The sequence below is a fragment of the Grampus griseus genome (genome assembly GCF_964374135.1).
Source record: "Grampus griseus genome assembly, chromosome: 1".
In the NCBI taxonomy this organism is placed as follows: domain Eukaryota; kingdom Metazoa; phylum Chordata; class Mammalia; order Artiodactyla; family Delphinidae; genus Grampus; species Grampus griseus.
In genome coordinates, this window is record NC_139017.1 from 72307815 (window position 1) to 72325472 (window position 17658).

The window sequence follows — 17658 nt, forward strand, 5'->3', positions numbered from 1 at the left end:
TGTGTATGTGTGGGTGGTGGTAGAGTGTCATCGTAGAAACACCTACCTAAGAACTGGAAAAACCCTCACATTTTACATGAAGAAACCAAGGTCCAGAGAGGGGAAGCGACTTGTCCAGAGTCACACAAGTTGGAGAGAATCTAAGCTCCCTGTTGAGGGTCTTTCTCCTGGGACTGACCATCCCAGGCTGACATGACTGGTGGGTGCTGGTAGAGTAGGAAGAGGCAGCACAGTGATGAGAAGTACGATGGACTTGGGCCCAGCATGCTCCTCTCTGGCCTCCATTTCCTCGCCTGAAAAGAAAGAGGTTTGTCTGGCTAAAGGTAGCCCCAAGACTCAGTGACTCCCAGAGACAAAGCCTACCCAACAGGCAAAGCACCTCCTGCCCAGGTCTTTGATGGTATGTCCATGGCTGTTCTCTCCTCTCCCTAGAAAAGCCCAGAGGCTGGGGAGTCCTAGGCCTCTGGTTAATGCTCCTTAGGAGAACGCCATTCTGCAGGCAAAACCCCTCAGCACAGCCACACTGTGTTCGTAAGGACACTTGTCACCATCAGGTCAATTTAGGGCAAGTCTCTCTGGGAATCTGTGTCTTTCCAAATATGGCCCCTTAAAGCATCAAACGTGCTCCCAGGGTATTTCTTCCATCCTGTTTCTGTTTGTTCTTGGTCACTGACCACTCGCCTACCTGGCCAGCTCTCCGTCCTGTTTGGGGGGTTATAGTTGCATGGGGCTGGGGTCCAGGCCCCCTCATTTCTCAGAGGAGCAGACGGAGCTCATGAGGAGACCGCTGGTGTGCAGGGGATTTTATACCATCCTTTTCATGTCCTGAAAATGAGAAGAAACGTCCAGATGGGTCATCTCTCCTGTGTCTTGCTCCTTCTCTTTCCCCAGCAAGAATCTCTCAGTTCAAGAGGCAGAAAAAAGGAGTTTGGATGCTGCAGGCTGTCTTTCCCAGCTGCATCCCTTCATTCTGCTCCTGGGCCCACAGAGATGAGCAGGGAGGCCCCAGCACACGAGCCTTTCCTTCCAGCTGCTACTCTTGTAGATCTTGGGGCATGCCAGCTGCAGAGATTTAGAAGTTCCTCTAGCAAGAAACCCCCGCTTGGAGGGGTGCAGGTGCTGGGTGTCTCCATTCCCTTCTCCACACAGTCCTGAGCTTCAGAATTAGCTTTCTTTCTGATGTGTTCCAGGACCTTCCAGTTAATCATATAAGCCAAGGTCTGGGTGGTTTGGCTGTGGGACAGGCGAGCCTGGACCAGCCCCTGAGACCCTGCCTGAGACTTTGTCACTCTTCAAGTGGCCAAAGTCCACTCCCAGAAATCCAAGGAAGTGTGCCATCTGGACGCCCAGGCATGTGGAAAGAGGTTAGAGGTTAGAGGCAACTGCCCTCCACATGCAGGCTACTTGTGGTCAGAGAGATCCTGAAGCCCCCAGAGCGCTGCAGCCATGCTCCCCAGATGGGGGTGGTTGTCTCTGCTAAGTTAGACTTCTTCCTACTCATCTCTTTGGCACCCCCTCTTCTCAGTGGCAGGGGAAGCTGTCCAGCCAGAGCTCCCACGTCCTGCCCTGGAATCACCACTGCTCTGGGAAACAGTAACAAGAAAACTCCTTCCCAGTGTATTTCTTCCAGTCTGTTTCTCTTTGTTCTTGGTCACAGAGCGGTCCCCTCCCTCCCACACTGACGCTGCCCAGGTGAGACCTCAGCTCTGTGCCCTCCTCAACATTTGTGCGCTTGGGCAGCTGCCTGCCTTTAATTCTCTTTGGAAAGCATAATTGAGAGGAGAAAGACACCTTTCCTTTGAGGCTCTAGCCGGGACCACTGCCTACGCGGCACTGCCCTCCAGGGGGCGCCATTCGCATTGACGGCTCCGGGAATGGCACTCCCTGGAGTTGCACAGCACACAACCTACGGTGCTGAACAGGGCAGCCCTGGCTCTGGCTCACTCCCTTGTGAAGCTGGCTCATTGTAATACACATCCAGGATCAGATGCCTGAGAAAGGGAGCATCTCCAGTAATCTCTCCCATCAACCTCACTGGGCCTTCACTTCCTCAAAGGCATAATATGGTCAAAGATGGGGCTGAGGAATACGCCAGACCCAAGCTCACACTTAGGCTCCGCCACTTGGTAAATGTTTATTTTGTGCAAGTTCCCTAATCTGGCTGAGCCTGAGTTTCCAACTCAAGAAAACAGGAAATGACAACTGCAAATCTTGTTATTATGAGGATTAAATAAGATAATGCACACAAAGGTTTGGCCCACGTGGCACATGGCTGGCACTTGACAAATGATGATGATTGTTATCTTTTTAAGTTTTTTTAATTTATTTTTTTGGCTGTGTTGGGACTTGGTTGCTGTGCGCTGGCTTTCTCTAGTTGTGGGGTGAGCGGGGGCTACTCTTCGTTGCGGTGCACGGGCTTCTCATTGCGGTGGCTTCTCTTGTTGCGGAGCACGGGCTCTAGGCGTGCGGGCTTCAGTAATTGTGGCAAGTGGGCTCAATAGTTGTGGTTTGTGGGCTCTAGAGCGCAGACTCAGTAGTTGTGGCGCATGAGTTTAGTTGCTCCGTGGCATGTGGGATCTTCCCGGACCAGGGCTCGAACCCATGTCCCCTGCATTGGCACACGGCTTCTTAACCACTGTGCCACCAGGGAAGCCCTGATTGCTATCTTTTAAAATAGGGCTATATATCCAGTCCTACCCGCCTCATAGAGTTAGTCCCAGAAATAAAATGAGATGAGAAATAGATCATCTCTAAGTTCTCTAAGGAAATATTTGGGAAGAATCCCAACCACTGGTATTCTTGTGTATAAAACACCAAGAGCTGTGAAGCCCCTTTGCTTCCAAATCACACTCTGTAACTAATGTCAGGAAAAGGCTCAACCAGGAGAGAAAAAGCTCCCAGGCTGAAGACTGAGGCCCCAGGAGGGTGCAACTGAATGAAAACCAAAGGCAGAAGCAGTGAGAAAGCAGAGGCTCGTGGAGGGGAGTGAGATGAGACCAAGTTTGAAAGTCACATCCACTGGACCCTTGTTCACTCACTGCCCCCTTCAGCGTATTCTCAGATCTTCCTCCAAGTGCCGGGGCCCCGGGACTGGCACTGGGCCATGTGGAAGGGCAAGCCCCAGGAGCAAGCACATGATTAGATACTGCGGTAGGAGGTGACAGAGAGGACCCTGGGGCTAAGGGTGCTCTGCAGACAGTGCTTGATCCAGGAAGGCTTTCTGGAGGAGGTGATTTTCTGGGCCTGAGGGGACTCCAGCCAGAGGGACCAGCACAAGCAGAGCTTGGAGGTGGGGGAGCACAGGGTGGGAGAGAGAATAAGCAGTTGCTTGCCAGGGGGTGTCAGTGAGAGGTCGCAGCTGCACTCAAGGTTAGAGAGGTAGGCAGGGGCCAGGCCAGTCTAAAGAGTTTGGACTTAATCCTCTATCACAGCCAACAGTTCCCAACCTTGTTTATTTACTTTGTTCCTTTATTCTAGTGACGCAGGAGAGATGGTATTGAGATACCTGACTTCTGCTGTGGGTGTGCCCCAGCTTATAAATCATTTCCACCAGCCTAGCCGGAGTCCTAGCCCTTCCTTTCCACCGGAGAAAGCAAATAAGAACATAAGACTGAGAGAGTGATGTTATCATAGGGGTAACCTTGAAACTATCTCATAAATCCTTCACAGATGGCAACTCTTCAACCACTCTTAGTCCTGGATGGATTGTTTGTGTGTCTCCACGCTGAGGCTGAGGAACAACCCATGCCCCTACCCTAGGCCAGTGGGAGCCACTAGTGGGTTTTGAGTGGGGGAAAGTCCTCTGTTTTGGAAAGCTTTCCCTGGCTGCAGAGTGTGAGGGGAACACAATGATGACCATGAGTCAAGGAGACCAGTTGGGAGACTTCTACCATGATGGACATGGGGTAGGATGCCACTTCCACCCGGGAGGTGGTGGCGGGGATGACGAGTGAGGGGCAGGTTTGAAAGAACTAGAGGGGGACTTCCCTGGCGGTCCAGTGGTGAAGACTCCACATTCCCGCTGCAGGGGGCACGGGTTCCATCCCCGGTCGGGGAACTAAGATCCCGCATGCCGCATGGTGCGGAAAAAAAAAAAGAGGAAGAACTAGAGGAGCCCAAATTGACATGCGGACTCATTGGATGTGGGGTGACAGTGGAGGAAGTTCGAGAACAATGCCCAGTGTCCTGGCGCAGCTGGGTGGCGGTATTGCCCACAGATAGGAGATGCAGGAGGAAGAGGATGGGTTTGGAGGGGATCCGGGCGCAAGGCAGGGGGCAGGTAATGAGTAGGGCCCAGGATAAGCTGAACGTAATTTACCTGCTGTCCCCCCAGATATGCCCCATGTTGGCAGGTGGGTCCACGGGTCCGAAGCTCAGAGGGGAGGTTTGGGCTGGTCTCAGAGGCCTGGGGGTGGCAGCTGAAACCACAAGTAGGCACATGGTCACCGGAAGAGCAGAGGGCTGCAGTCTCCAGGCCCTGGGAGGACAAGCACATGGGTACTGCCCCTGGTGCAGCCCTCCCCACTTGGCATCCCGGCAGTCTGACTCTGCGGGGGGCGGGGGGGGGGTTCCTGGAGCAGGGACCCTGGGCTGTTTCATCTCATGCCATTGGTATATGGCCACCCAGTAGGTGCAGAATACAAGTTTGCTGGATAAGCAAAACCAGCCTGAGGCCAAGAAAGACTGGTGTCCCCACGGGAACTGTCACCCCCTTGGTTGGAGACAGAAGCCCCTGCCTCTCCTCGCGGCGGGGCTTTGCTCACGAGGAGAGGATGAGAAAGAGACTGAGCCAGTGAAGAGGAATGAGAGAGGAGACATAGAGGGGGGTGGGGGGGGTGTTTCAAAGGAGGGAACGAGAGAAAGAAGGATGAGAGAGAAGACAGATCGGCGATGGAAAGACAGACAGAGGAGGGAGAGGAAGGGAAACAAGGGCCCAGGGAGCCGGTGCCAGGGAGGCCAACAGTGCCAGCAGCTCTTCTCATCAAAGCCCAGTGCTGGTGCTTGGAGAGAGCATCCTTCATCCGCCCTGCCTCTCCAGCCACATCCTCCCAGTTCCCCCAGCCTTCTCCAGGGCAGTCCCTCCACCTGGAGCACCTCCACCCCGGCCCACCCCTGGGCACCAGCCTCATCCCTGCTCATCCTGGGTGGCTCTGTGTAAAGGTTGCATCCTCAGAGGAGGTCCCTGCTTAGGGCACCCCATGCTGCGTCTTGGCATGCGTCTCAATTCTAACTTGGCCTTTTTCAGCTTTCGGCGTTGCTTGGTGTCAGCCTCCTTCACTGGACTGTAAGTTCCCTGAAGTAGGTGCCAAGTCTGGCGCATAGTAGGGGCCCGCTCACAGTTGCTGACTGAAAGAGTTCATGTAGTGAGCCCCCAGTAACTGCCAGGCGCTGCATGGGGTCTCACATTATCTCATTTAACCGCCTACATCATCCCATGAGAGAGGTTTTACATCTTGTTTTACAGAAGGAAAGCCCAAGACATGGAGAGGTGAGCGCCTTACCCAGGCCACGCAGCTAACAGGTGGCAGGGTTGGGATCTGAGCCCCCATCCCCTCTCCGCCACGCCACCTCCAAAGACCGTGGAAGACATGTTTCCCATGGGAACAGTGCGTCTTCCAAACATATTGTTTTTCTCCATTTTCATGCATTTTATTAAACATTTCCAAATGAGGAAACATGGAAATATTTTTTAATAAGAAGAAAGAAAACATTGCAAATAGTGAAACTGACTCAGAAAGGTTTGCCAGATGAACCATCTGGTTTTTAATTTAATAACCATGCAGAGAGGTTGACAGCGCTCCTCTTTGTGAAGAAAACAGACCGTGGAAGGAATGGCAGCTGGCCTCCCTCAAATGCTGTATCATTTGCGAAGTGGGGAAGTCAAACAAAACTTAACAAAGGGAGGGAGAGACCCAAGAGAAGACAAACACACCCCAAGAAAAGCTGAGCTGGCATTCTTGTTCAGACTTCCCTGTAGAGAGGTTGCATCCAGATGTGTGACACCAGCCAGATGTCCCGACTCGCCCACATTTGGCAAAAGTCTCCAAGGAAAACTGCCAGAGGAGGCATGCATGCCACCACCTCTGAGAGAAAAAGGCACACCCACCGTAGTCACAGAAAGGGGATGAGCTGCTTCTGTCTGGTTGTTTGTTGGACTTGTCTGTTTTGGTGGTGGTGGTTTTCTCCCCTTTTAAAAATAGTCAGAGCCTTTGTACCCATGCTGTTAGTTCTTGGGGCTGGAAACAAGAGACTAGATTTAGGTTTGCCTTGGAAAGATTCAGCGCTGTTGCCTTGAATTACCTGGTGGAGGGAAACGTCCTTATTTTCCTAAATTCAAAGCCAACTTGTAAAAAATAGAACACTGGCTATAGGAATGAGGCAGATGAGGGAGTGACTTCATGGATGCGTGTGTCGTCAGACATGTGATCCAGTAGGCTGGTGGTTAGCCCTGGGCCTCCAGGGCCATTTATTTTATATTTTAAGATGTTTATGAGGGAGACTGTTTTTAAGAAGAGAAAGAATTTTTGGGTTTTTTTGGTCTTTATGTGAATTCACTTGTAGCTGGAATAACGGAGTAGCTCTAAAGTCACTGTAATAAGCCGTTTATTCCTCAGCTAACTTTGAATTTCAGTGGTACTCTTTCATATACCTCAAGCATTTCTCAAGTCCTCCTAAACTGAGGCTCATAATATGCTTAAGAAATGGTGATTTTCTCCCCAACGCTGGAATCACATGCCCCTGCGTGATGAGAGCCTTTGATAATTAGGAGTTGATTATATTGGCAACCAAGACAAAAGTAGAGATAGGGATGGGAGTAAAACCCAGGACTCCACGGAAATGTCTTCCCTTAAGAAGAGCTTCTCAGACCCCCTGATCGCAGCTGGTACTCACTCGCCAGTCACACACAGTCCCCTGGCCATTGTCCTACTGGCAGGGACCAAGCAGGAGCTCCACGTTGCTAGGACAGGCTGGCATCTGCCCAGACCCACAGACGCTGCCACCACGCCCCACCCTGGGTCCTGCCCACTGCAGCCATTTCTAGAATCAGAAAAAAGATGGGTTTCTGGCCAGTTTTTTCACTCATTTGCTCTGAGAAGTTAGGGAAGCCAGTTAGTCTCTTGAGCTTCTCATTGTTTAATTATAAAATTGGGAAAACAGCCCCTGTCGCTCTGACCTTGTCCTGCTGGCTTGTGATAAAGACAAAATGGGATCATTCATTCATACATTCAACAAGTATTTCGCTCCTCACCACAGCCTTGTGAGATGGCCAGGGCAGACATTATTATACCCTGATTTGGTAAAGAGGAAACAGATCCTGAGACAGTAATTTGTTCAAGGTCACAAAGCCATTAAGGCATGAAAGGCAGTCCTTCAGCTCCAGATCCTGCATCTTTTCTGCGATGACAAGGCCAGGCTTATACACACTAGATTGTAACAGCACAACAATAACCAACATTTTTTAGTGTGTCTATGTGCCAGGCAATGTTCTACTGGTTTAGAAATATTAGCTCATTTAACCCTAAAGGTAACTCTGTGTGAGCTGGTACAAGTATTATCCCCTTTTACAGATAGGAAAACTGAGGACAAGGTCATGTAGATACTAAGGAGCAAAACCCAGATTCAAATATAGGTAGTCCACCATGACACCTAACCATGGTCCACACCGGTGGTCTCCTACCAAAGACAGTGTGTAGGCATCAAATGGAGAGTGCAGAAGCTGAGTGGTGTGGGGTTAGAGACAGAGAGCCCACATCGGCTGGGTGGGTCAGGGTGGGCTTTGAGCCGCTTCTTGAAGGGTCATTTAGAAGGGAACAGTGAGGACAGTGGCAGGCATGAGAGAAGCAAGAAAGGTGTGAAGCAAGCTTGGAGCACAGCAACACTGAAGAGGAGGCCAGAAGAAGAAGCCAAGAAGGATGGTCAGGGCAGGAGGAAGGCAGGAGAGCAAGCCACTGAAGATGCCAAGAGGACTGTTCTGAGGAGGGAGGCACCAATGGGATCCAAGGCCACCAAGGGGTCAGGTCAGGTACATGTTGGGTTTTTCACTGGAGAACTGAGCAAGCAGGGGTTCCACAGCTCAGTGGGGGCTGGGATCTGACTGTGTGAAGCTGGGGAATGACTGGAAGGTGAAGACAAAGAATCCACTTGGCTTGATTCCTGAAAATTCCCGACAAACAAACCAGACCCAGGACAAATGGCTAGAGCCATTAAATCACTACGATCCATATGAAAAGAGCTCGGTCACAGCTACTGTCAAGAAGCTGAGTCCTTATGAATAGTGAGAACCAACTCCAAGCCCAAAGAATTTGGCAGCCACTTTGACAAAAGTTTATCTGCCAAAGAGAACAGCTGAAGTCACCTTAACGTGAGTCACTGAATTACTAAAGCAAGCATCGCTTTCACAAAGGGACAGGAAAAGCAACAAGTAGGCCATATTCATTCCACAAATATTTACTGAGCACCTTTCATGACTTAGGCTCTGAGAAGGTACCCAGAAAATGTTACAAAGAGGAGTATAATGTAACTCCAGGGTTGGACAAATAGACCAATGGAACAGAATAGAGAACCCAGAAATAGCTTCACTTTCATATATAATCTGTATGACAGAGGTAGCATTCTCAGTGGGAGAAAGGATGAACTACTCGTTAAGTGGACCTGGGATAATTGGTTATCCATATGAAAAAAGATGAAGTTGTATCCCTACCTCACACCACACACAAAATCAATTCCAGGTGAATTGAAGACTTAAATGTGAAAGGCCACATTTAGAAACATTTAAAAGAAAGTCTTATAACTGCAGATAGGAAAGGATTTCTTTAAAAAATTATGCAAGTTGCTAATTATAAATGAAAAGGATGATAAATTCAGCTATAGTAAAATTTAAAACTTTTGTTCATCAAAAGTACTATAAGGCAAATAAAAAGACCTGGCACAAACTGGGAGAAGATATTTGCAATACATAAACTGACAAAGTTCTTATCTAGAATTATATAAAGAACTCTTATAATGAATTAGAAAAAAAGAAAAACCAATAGAAAAATGAGCAAAAGTCATGAATGGTACCTCACAGAAGAGGAGACACGAATGACCAATAAACATATAAAAGGATACACAGCTTTTATCAGGAAAATGTAAAGTAAAAGCATGATGAGATACCAGTTTGCCCACTGGTTTGGCAAAAATTAAAGTCAGATGATGATGTGTTGATAAAGACGTAGAGCAACAGGAACACGTATTCACTGCTGGTAGAAACCTAATGGTACTGCCGTTTTGGAAAATAACTTGACATTTTCAAAGGAAATTAAATATGTACATGCCTTACAAACCAGTAGATCCACTCTTAGCTATGTGCCCTAAGACTCTAACACAACCAGGAACTATGATTAAGAATGTTTGTAAGGGGCTTCCCTGGTGGCGCAGTGGTTGAGAGTCCGCCTGCCGATGCAGGGGACACGGGTTCGTGCCCCGGTCCGGGAAGATCCCACATGCCACGGAGCGGCTGAGCCCGTGAGCCATGGCCGCTGAGCCTGCGCGTCCGGAGCCTGTGCTCCACAACGGGAGAGGCCACAACAGTGAGAGGCCCGCGTACTGCAAAAAAAAAAAAAAAAAGACAAACTGGGCTTCCCTGGTGGCGCAGTGGTTGAGAGTCCGCCTGCCGATGCAGGGGACGCGGGTTCGTGCCCCGGTCCGGGAAGATCCCACATGCCGTGGAGCGGCTGAGCCCGTGAGCCATGGCCGCTGAGCCTGCGCGTCCGGAGCCTGTGCTCCACAACGGGAGAGGCCACAACAGTGAGAGGCCCGCATACTGGGGGAAAAAAAAAAAAAAAAAAGAGTGTTTGTAGTAGTATTGCTCATTAGAGGAAAAACCTAGAAACCACCCAAATGTCCATCAATAGGTGAATGAATAAATAATGGTATGTTCATATAATGAAGCACAGTACAGGAATGAGAATACACTGTAGTCACATATATCAACATATATGTCGAGTAGAAAAAAGCAATTCAGAGAAGAGTTCATTGTATTAGTTATCTACTGCTGTGTAACAAATTGCTCTGTAATTTAGCAGCTTAAAACAACAAACATCTCACAGTTGCTATGCATCAGGAATTCAGGGGCAGCTTAAATGGGTACCTCTGGCTCAAGAGGTCTCATGAGATTGTAGTTCAGGCCTGTGGTCTCACCTTAAGGCTTGACTTAAGGGGTTTCACTCACCACTTGGGTGACTTCTCCCAAGGGAGAGCAATTCAAAAGAGAACAAGGTAGAGATCTCTCAGACAGAAGCCACAGTCTTCCTATAACCCAACCTTAGAAGTGATAGCCATATTCTGCCATATTCTATTCCTTAGAAACAAGTTACTAGGTCCAGCCCACACTTAAAAGGAGGGGATTGCAAAAGTGTGTGAATACCCCAGGAGGAGGGAGAATACCGGGGGTCATTTTAGAGGCTGCCTATCACACTCTTACGGTACGATTTCATTTTTATAAAATTCAGAAATAGGCAAAACTAAATTATATATTGTTTAGGTAGGTATACATAGCTAGGTAGAAGCACTGTGCGGAGTTTGAGATTAACATATACACACTTCTATATAAAAAATAGATAACCAACAAGGACCTACTGTATAGCGCAGGGAAGTCTATTCAAAATTTTGTAATAACCTGTAAGGGAAAAGAATCTGAAAAAAAAAAAATATATATATATATAACTGAATCACTTTGCTGTAAACCTGAAACTAACACAACATTGTAAATCAACTATACTTCAATTAAATTAAAGAATTAAAAATTTTTTTAAAAGAGAAGCACTGTGAAGAAAAACAAGAACACAAACATGAAATTCAGGATGTTGAGGATCTCTGGGGGGACGTGGGAGGCTGAGGATGGAGAAAATGCACAAGTAGTGTCAACAGGACAGTGAGTTCAGGAGTGCTTACTCTTATGCTTTGTAACTTAATTTTATGTTATATATATTTGTGGTCTTTTTCTCTTTGGTTTAGTTTTGTGTTTGATATTATGGAAGTTATAGCTGCATACCTTTAGAGTCAATTGTTCTGTGGTATTTGCTGTCCTCCACCAGTTTTTCCCATTTATGCCTCCCCAGGGGTAGCACTTTTACCTTCTTTTGCTAATTAATTTTAACCTTTTCCTCCATGTCTCTTCATAACACACTGTATTGCTGCTTTTCGGTGCTTTGGTTTCGGCATCATCTATCCCCTTCCCACAGCGGAAGATGAGGATTTAGTTCCTTTTCCTCCCCTCCAACGCTTCCTGTCCCCCCATCCTCCTTTCATCATTATATCACGTTTTTGGTTAGATCAGTAGTCGGTGTTTACATTGCTCAGCCAACACTAATTTGACTCTATTCAGAGCTGAGCCTTGTAGTGAAGGATGATAGCTTTTCCTTCCCTGCATAACTTTTTGTTTCTCCTGGTTAATTACCATGTTTGTTCATTTGCTTAGTTTGCTGTGTATTTATCACTAACTCAATTCTAGACTCTGACAGTTGTCTAAATTTCTTCTCAGGATGTTTAGGCACTGCAGGTTTTCTATCGATTTCATCTTCTTGGAGAAATACCTTCCAGAGCTGCCTGACCTGCTCCAGTCTGGACGGGTTGCCCTCCACGCCTGGTGCATGGCCGTCACCCAAGGACCTCCTGGTGCTATCACCCCGGGCCTCTCTCCTCTGTGGATCCCCAGTTTCCTCCATCTCAGGGCTTCCTCCTTCTGGGTTTACTCCTTTGCTCTGGTGACGCGCACCCTCCTGTAGCTTCATGAGAAGGAGTGCAAAGGAGGCAAATCTTTGAGAGCCTTGGCTAGTTTGGAATTCTGATTTGGAGATAATTTTCCTTCAGAATTTTGAAGCCTTTATTCCATGGCCTTCTAGCTTCCAGTGTTGCTGTGAAAAAGTCCAGAGTCACTCTGACTGTTGATTCTTGTGTCTGACCTCTCTCTGTCTCCCTGGAAGCTCCATAGCATCTTCCCTTTTCCCCCTGGTGGTCTAAAATTTCACAATAATGTGCCTTGCTGTGAGTCTATTTCCATCCACTGGGCTGGGAACAGTGGGCCCTTAATCTAGAAACGTGTGTCCTTCCGCTCTGGGAAATTTTTTAATGATGTCTTTAATGATTACTTCTTTCCTTCTTTTCCTTTTTTCTCCTCCTCCTTCTTTTTTTCCAGTTCTCTCTTTCTGAGACTCTCGGTATTTGAATTGGTAGATTGCTTCACTATTTTTCTCCTATTTTCATCTCTTTCACTGTCTTTTGGGAAACTTCCTTAATTTATTTTCCAGCCCTGTGGGAGGACTTTGTTGGTATAGCATGCCATCCTTGTCTCATGGGTCCAATATCTTGTTTTATCTCTCTTAAGATGTTAACTACAGGATTTGTTTCAAGAGTTCTTCTCTGTTAATGGTCAGTATTTGATCCAGAGTCTTTTCTCTTTGTTTGTTTAATTGACTGATTTGGTCTGTGTCTTTAACATTTGAGACTTTCCTCAGATGTCTGGGGATTCCTGTTGTCTGCTTATTTTTAAAAGCAGGAAACTAAAACTGTTAGTTGTAGAGGGATGTGAAGAGAGAGCAAAAGTAACATGTGTGTTTCATCTACCATCTTTACCCAATTGTACAATCTTCCATATCTATCATTTATTTCATAATATTAAAAAGTGAAAAATACCATAGTCCACACACGCTAATGATAAATTAATAACTATAATAACCCTTTAAAAATACCTACAACCTTTTCCTCCTTAGCCTTTAAGGAAAAACATGGGACTCTTTTCTCCAAAAAATTCTCTATTGCAAAAAATATCGTGAGATTAATATGTGAGTTTGTGACAAGTGTAAACCACTCTAAAATTGTGAATAGATTTGGAAACAATTTTTCCCTCCTCTCCACTCCCACGGTCCTGAATCACCAGCCCTGCTCTCTCACTTATCACTTCCTGCTTGGTGAGTTGCACGTGTATCTTATCTCCATGACGATGCTCCAAGCTGCGGGAGAGCAGGGTGCCTGTCCGACTCATCTCCAGATCTTCAATAGCCCCTGTCAGAGGGGAGATCATCAAAGTCTGACAAACGATGAATGAATAGCATCCTCAAGATCTGCTTCTCCTCTCCTCAGTACACATAGTTAGCACCAAGGGATTTTAAATGGTGAATGAAAAAGAAGCCCACAAGAACATAAAGAGAATTTAGAGAAAAATGAAGCAGTAAATCAAACCTCAACTTTAAAAAGAGAGACACATTACTGGTTGCTTTTGTTTAATTCCACTTTGAGTTCTGATCTCTTTACCTCGGAATCCACCCACATATGAATAGGATGGGCCATGGTCCTGAGGGCAGCCGAGCAGCTCAGGAACTCTAGTTTAAGCAAAGAAAGGAGGACTTTAGAGACCCACGTGCACAGCAAAGCCAGTAAGTCCACAGAAGATAGGCTGCGAATTAAGTCCAAACCCCGTAGTTCAGCATTCAAGTCTCTCCATTGCTTCTCCTCGGGTACCTGCAAACTTTCTAGAGGTTCTCGCTGTCTGGGACCTGTCTTCTTTAATCAGTCTTACGTGTAGCTGCTAGAAGAATCATTCTCAGATACCAAGTGTCTCGTGTCCCTGCTTTGTCCAAGAACTTACAGTAGATTCCTTTCATCCCTTCATCAGATAGTTTTCCAGCCTCAATGCCAAGACATCTTTATCCTCAATCCCCTTTATCTTCATCCCCCCCACTTCATCTTCATTCCCCCCTCCATCATCATCCCTCCCTCCATCATCATCCCTCCCTCCATCTTCATCCCTCCCTCCATCTTCTTCCCTCCCTCCATCTTCTCCCCTCCCTCCATCATCATCCCCCCTTCAGTCTTCACCCCTCCCTCCATCTTCATCCCTCCCTCCATCTTCATCCCTCCCTCCATCTTCATCCCTCCCTCCATCTTCATTCCCCCCTCCATCATCATCCCTCCCTCCATCTTCACCCCTCCCTCCATCTTCATCCCTCCCTCCATCTTCTTCCCTCCCTCCATCTTCACCCCTCCCTCCATCATCATCCCCCCTTCAATCTTCACCCCTCCCTCCATCTTCATCCTTCCCTCCATCTTCTTCCCTCCCTGCTGGGACCCTCTACCCACTGCACCTGTAGATCCCTGCCACTGTATGATTGTTTCTCAGACTGATAACACATACCAATCTCAGCAGTAGTGGTAATTGCTGACACTTGGTGTGCACTTGCTCTGGGCCGAGCACTGTGCTAATATTGCTGGTGAATTATTTTCCTTACTCCTCCCATCAGCAGATAAAGAAACTGGGTCACAGAGAGGTTAAGTCTTTGCCCACAGCCGTGGAGCTACTTAAGGTGGAGCTGGGGCTCGAAGCCAGGGAAACTGAGCCCGAGACCACAGGCTCGCCTCCTCTCTACCCACTGCCTCAACCTCACTGTCATCAGACCTGACCCAAGACCCCTTCCAGGAGATGACGACCCCGGCTGTCCTCTACGCATGTGTTTGCTTGTTGCTGGCTTGTGGCATGGAGCCATCTCTAAGTCTTGCCCCATCTGTGTCCCCACACTCAACCTGTCACTGAGTCTCGCTGCTTCACAGACTCCAAAGTCCATCCCTCCAGGGAAGGAATCCCCGCCACTAACCTCAGCACAGGCCCTTAGAGCCAGGGTCACCACCATTCTTCCTGGCCAAAGAGCAGCAGGCTGTGAGTGGAGGGGACCACATCAGCCCAAGGGCCTTTCAGAGACCCAGGGCTGTGGGGAATGGGATGGGGAGTGTGGCTGCCCGTCCAAGGCCCTGTCAGACCTGGGATGGGGCTGGTGTCCCGGGGCAGGGCAGGGCACACTCCCTCTTGGGGATCAGACCTGGGCACCAACAGCCTATGCTACTCCAGCGTGGCCAGATGAGCAGACACACTGCAGCCCTGGGGGACATGAGGCCAACTGGAAGGAGCAGGCAGCCAGGGTGCCATCTGGGTAGCCACAGAGTATCACTGGGGAGCAAGCAAAGCAGGTAGGGGAGGGCAGGTAAGACAACTTAACCAGCAGAGCTTTGGGGAGGGATGTCTGCTTTTCAGATGTCACCCCTAGAGTTCTGGGCATGCACGCCCTTGTGCAGACAGCTGTGAAAGGCTAAAGCCACCCTCCTCTAGTTGCTGGTAGAGGATTCAGGCTGGGGCTGGACGGCCCACCAACGATGTGCTTACCGGGATCTGCTCGGGCCAGGCTCAGGTGGGCCATGAAGGTTGCTGCCTGCACCTCCCTCCTGGCTTTGCGCATTTGCTTCCCACCTGGCTACCCCACCCCTGTGCTGCATCTTTTTTAATCAGTCTACTTACCACCTACAGACCAGTCTTCCCAGTGGGCCATGTCATCTTGTCATTCATCTGCTGAAGAACCAAGAATCATTTCCAAGGCCTCTAAGAACAGATCCAAACCTCTTATCCTGGAATTCAAGGCCTTCCAAAATCAGACCCTTGGTCTCCATAGCTACCTCATCACTTGCTACTGGAGCCCAGGTGCCCTCCTGTTGCTAACACTTCCTCATCATTCCCCAAGGCACACAGCAGTCGCTTCCATCTCCCTGATGCTGAAGGAATAGCGAAAAGGGCATGGGCTTTGCTTTGGTTACTTCCTGTGTGTTTTCAGGCAAGTCACTCAATGCCTCTGTGCTTCCAGTTGCTTACCTGCAAAAACACTTGACAGGATGTTGTGAGAATCTGAGCGTTTGTACACAGAGTGCTAGCTAGCCACAGGGTAGTTTGCATCGTGTGGCTCCTGCTAATACAGTGTGAGTCAATAAACGGTATCCGTCATAGAGTGCCCTTGGTGTTCCCCACTTACGTGCCCTCCACCTCCTTTCTGATTAGCAGACTTCTGCCTCCTTTTACGCTCATCTCCAGATGCACCTGTATCTGCAGCCTTGCCAGCACACCTGACCTGGGGCGGGGGGTAAGGGTAAGAAAAGCAACATTTGTCAGTTGCCCACTGGGCGCCAGACCCTGTTGGTGGGGGTGTGGGGCTCAGGGAGAGCACTGACGGTAGCAGCTAATACTTTCTGGGGGCCTCCTTGTACCAGACCCCATCCCAAGCACGTCATGTAAGCCTTGCTGGTAACTCATTTCTGTAGATTAAGGTTCCTAAATGGCTTTCTGCTCTATCCAACCAGGATGGTTTGGTCTCCCTGGCCCCATCTCACCTTTCCCATCCAGTGGCCTCCAAGAGGCTGATGGGAAGAGTTTATCAAGGAGTGATATCCCTGTCATTCAGGTTCATCCTGTTAGAGAACATTCTGAGAAAGGACCCACCTTCATCTGCCCTGCCACCCCAGGTGCAGCCAGGCCCACCTGCTGCACTCAGGTTGGGCCCTGGCTTTTCATAAGAGCATTTCCTCTGCCTGGAACTCCCTTCCCCCGGCCGGCCTGGAAAACTCAAGCCTCTGACTAATCCTCCTGCATTTGAGTCGAGGTCATTGCCCTTTCCCTCCCGTCCTCCAGGTGCCTCGTCCACTCACTTACTGACGCTTTCACAAATGTCTGCATCCTTGATGGACCCTTGCCCTGGGCTGAGAACCCTAAGGCAGGGGCTGTATCCTGTTCATCTTTCTATCTCAGTGCCTGGCACAGAGCCTGGCCCACAGCGGGCCTTGGTGTTTGGGGATGAAGGGAGGGAGGAAAAGGATGGGGTGGAATGGGTATCCGGCAGAGGGAATGGTGGTGATACGTTTCCAGCTGCTTACTCCCAGGGCAGGACAGCCACGAGCCTCCATCCAGCTCAGAAGAGGAGGCCATGGCTCCGTGGAGACTCCAGAGCCTCCCCCTGGAAACAGCTCCAAGAGAGCCCCGGCTACCGCAGCCTCCCTCCAGACACCTGGGAGGTGCCAGTCTTTGGGCTCCATCAGCCTTCTTAGGGGAAATTGCTAAATGCGTTTGGTGATTTTTTTTTGACATTTTCCTTGTTCAGGAGCTCGTGATTTCAGATTAATCACATCCACATACATTTAGACTGTCAGCTTGGAAGGGAAAATCTAAATTTTGTTACTGCATGATTTCATCCAAAGGTATTTTACTGAAAGGACGTCTGTGATATGGTGCAAATCATGACGAAACATGTTACCGCTGGGACCAAGCTCGTGGTGGGGGGTTGGGGGGATGGACGGAGAACTGTAGGCAGGACCTGGGTGGGCAGAGCTGCGGCAGCTTCAGTCTCCTGAAGAGATCCGTGTGCCACCATCGCTGCTGTCTCCATCTCAGCAAAATGTCACATTTCCTCCTCTGTCCAGGTTTGCCCAGAGCCTTTACTCCCGGGAATGGCAGTTCCACTAACTAACTCCTGTCTTCCCCCCCGGCAGGTACCATGACCAGCAGGACGTAACTAGTAACTTTCTGGGTGCCATGTGGCTCATCTCTATCACATTCCTTTCCATTGGTTATGGGGATATGGTGCCCCACACATACTGTGGGAAAGGTGTCTGTCTTCTCACGGGCATCATGGTGAGTACCTGCCTCGGCCAGTTACCCTTCCCCACCCACCGAATGCTGCTAGGAGTAGCGCCTTTATGGTGGGCGCAGGGGGCCCTCCTCATCCGGGCACGGGGCCAGCTGCTAGTTAACAGGCCAGCGTGTGTGTCCCTGCACGTAGAAAGGCGGATGTGAAATCTGCGTGGCTTCTCACT

The 17658-nt window shown here is 49.0% G+C and overlaps 1 protein-coding gene across 2 annotated transcripts in view; it reads left to right on the top strand.

Annotated features, from left to right (window-relative positions):
• KCNN3 (potassium calcium-activated channel subfamily N member 3) overlaps positions 1–17658 on the top strand; it is a 180702-nt gene that overhangs the window by 131896 nt on the left and 31148 nt on the right. For both annotated transcript variants that reach the window (XM_082650005.1, XM_082650004.1), the window contains exon 4: positions 17335–17476. In XM_082650005.1, the coding sequence (XP_082506131.1) occupies positions 17335–17476 (142 nt within the window). The remainder of the gene's footprint in view (positions 1–17334; positions 17477–17658) is intronic.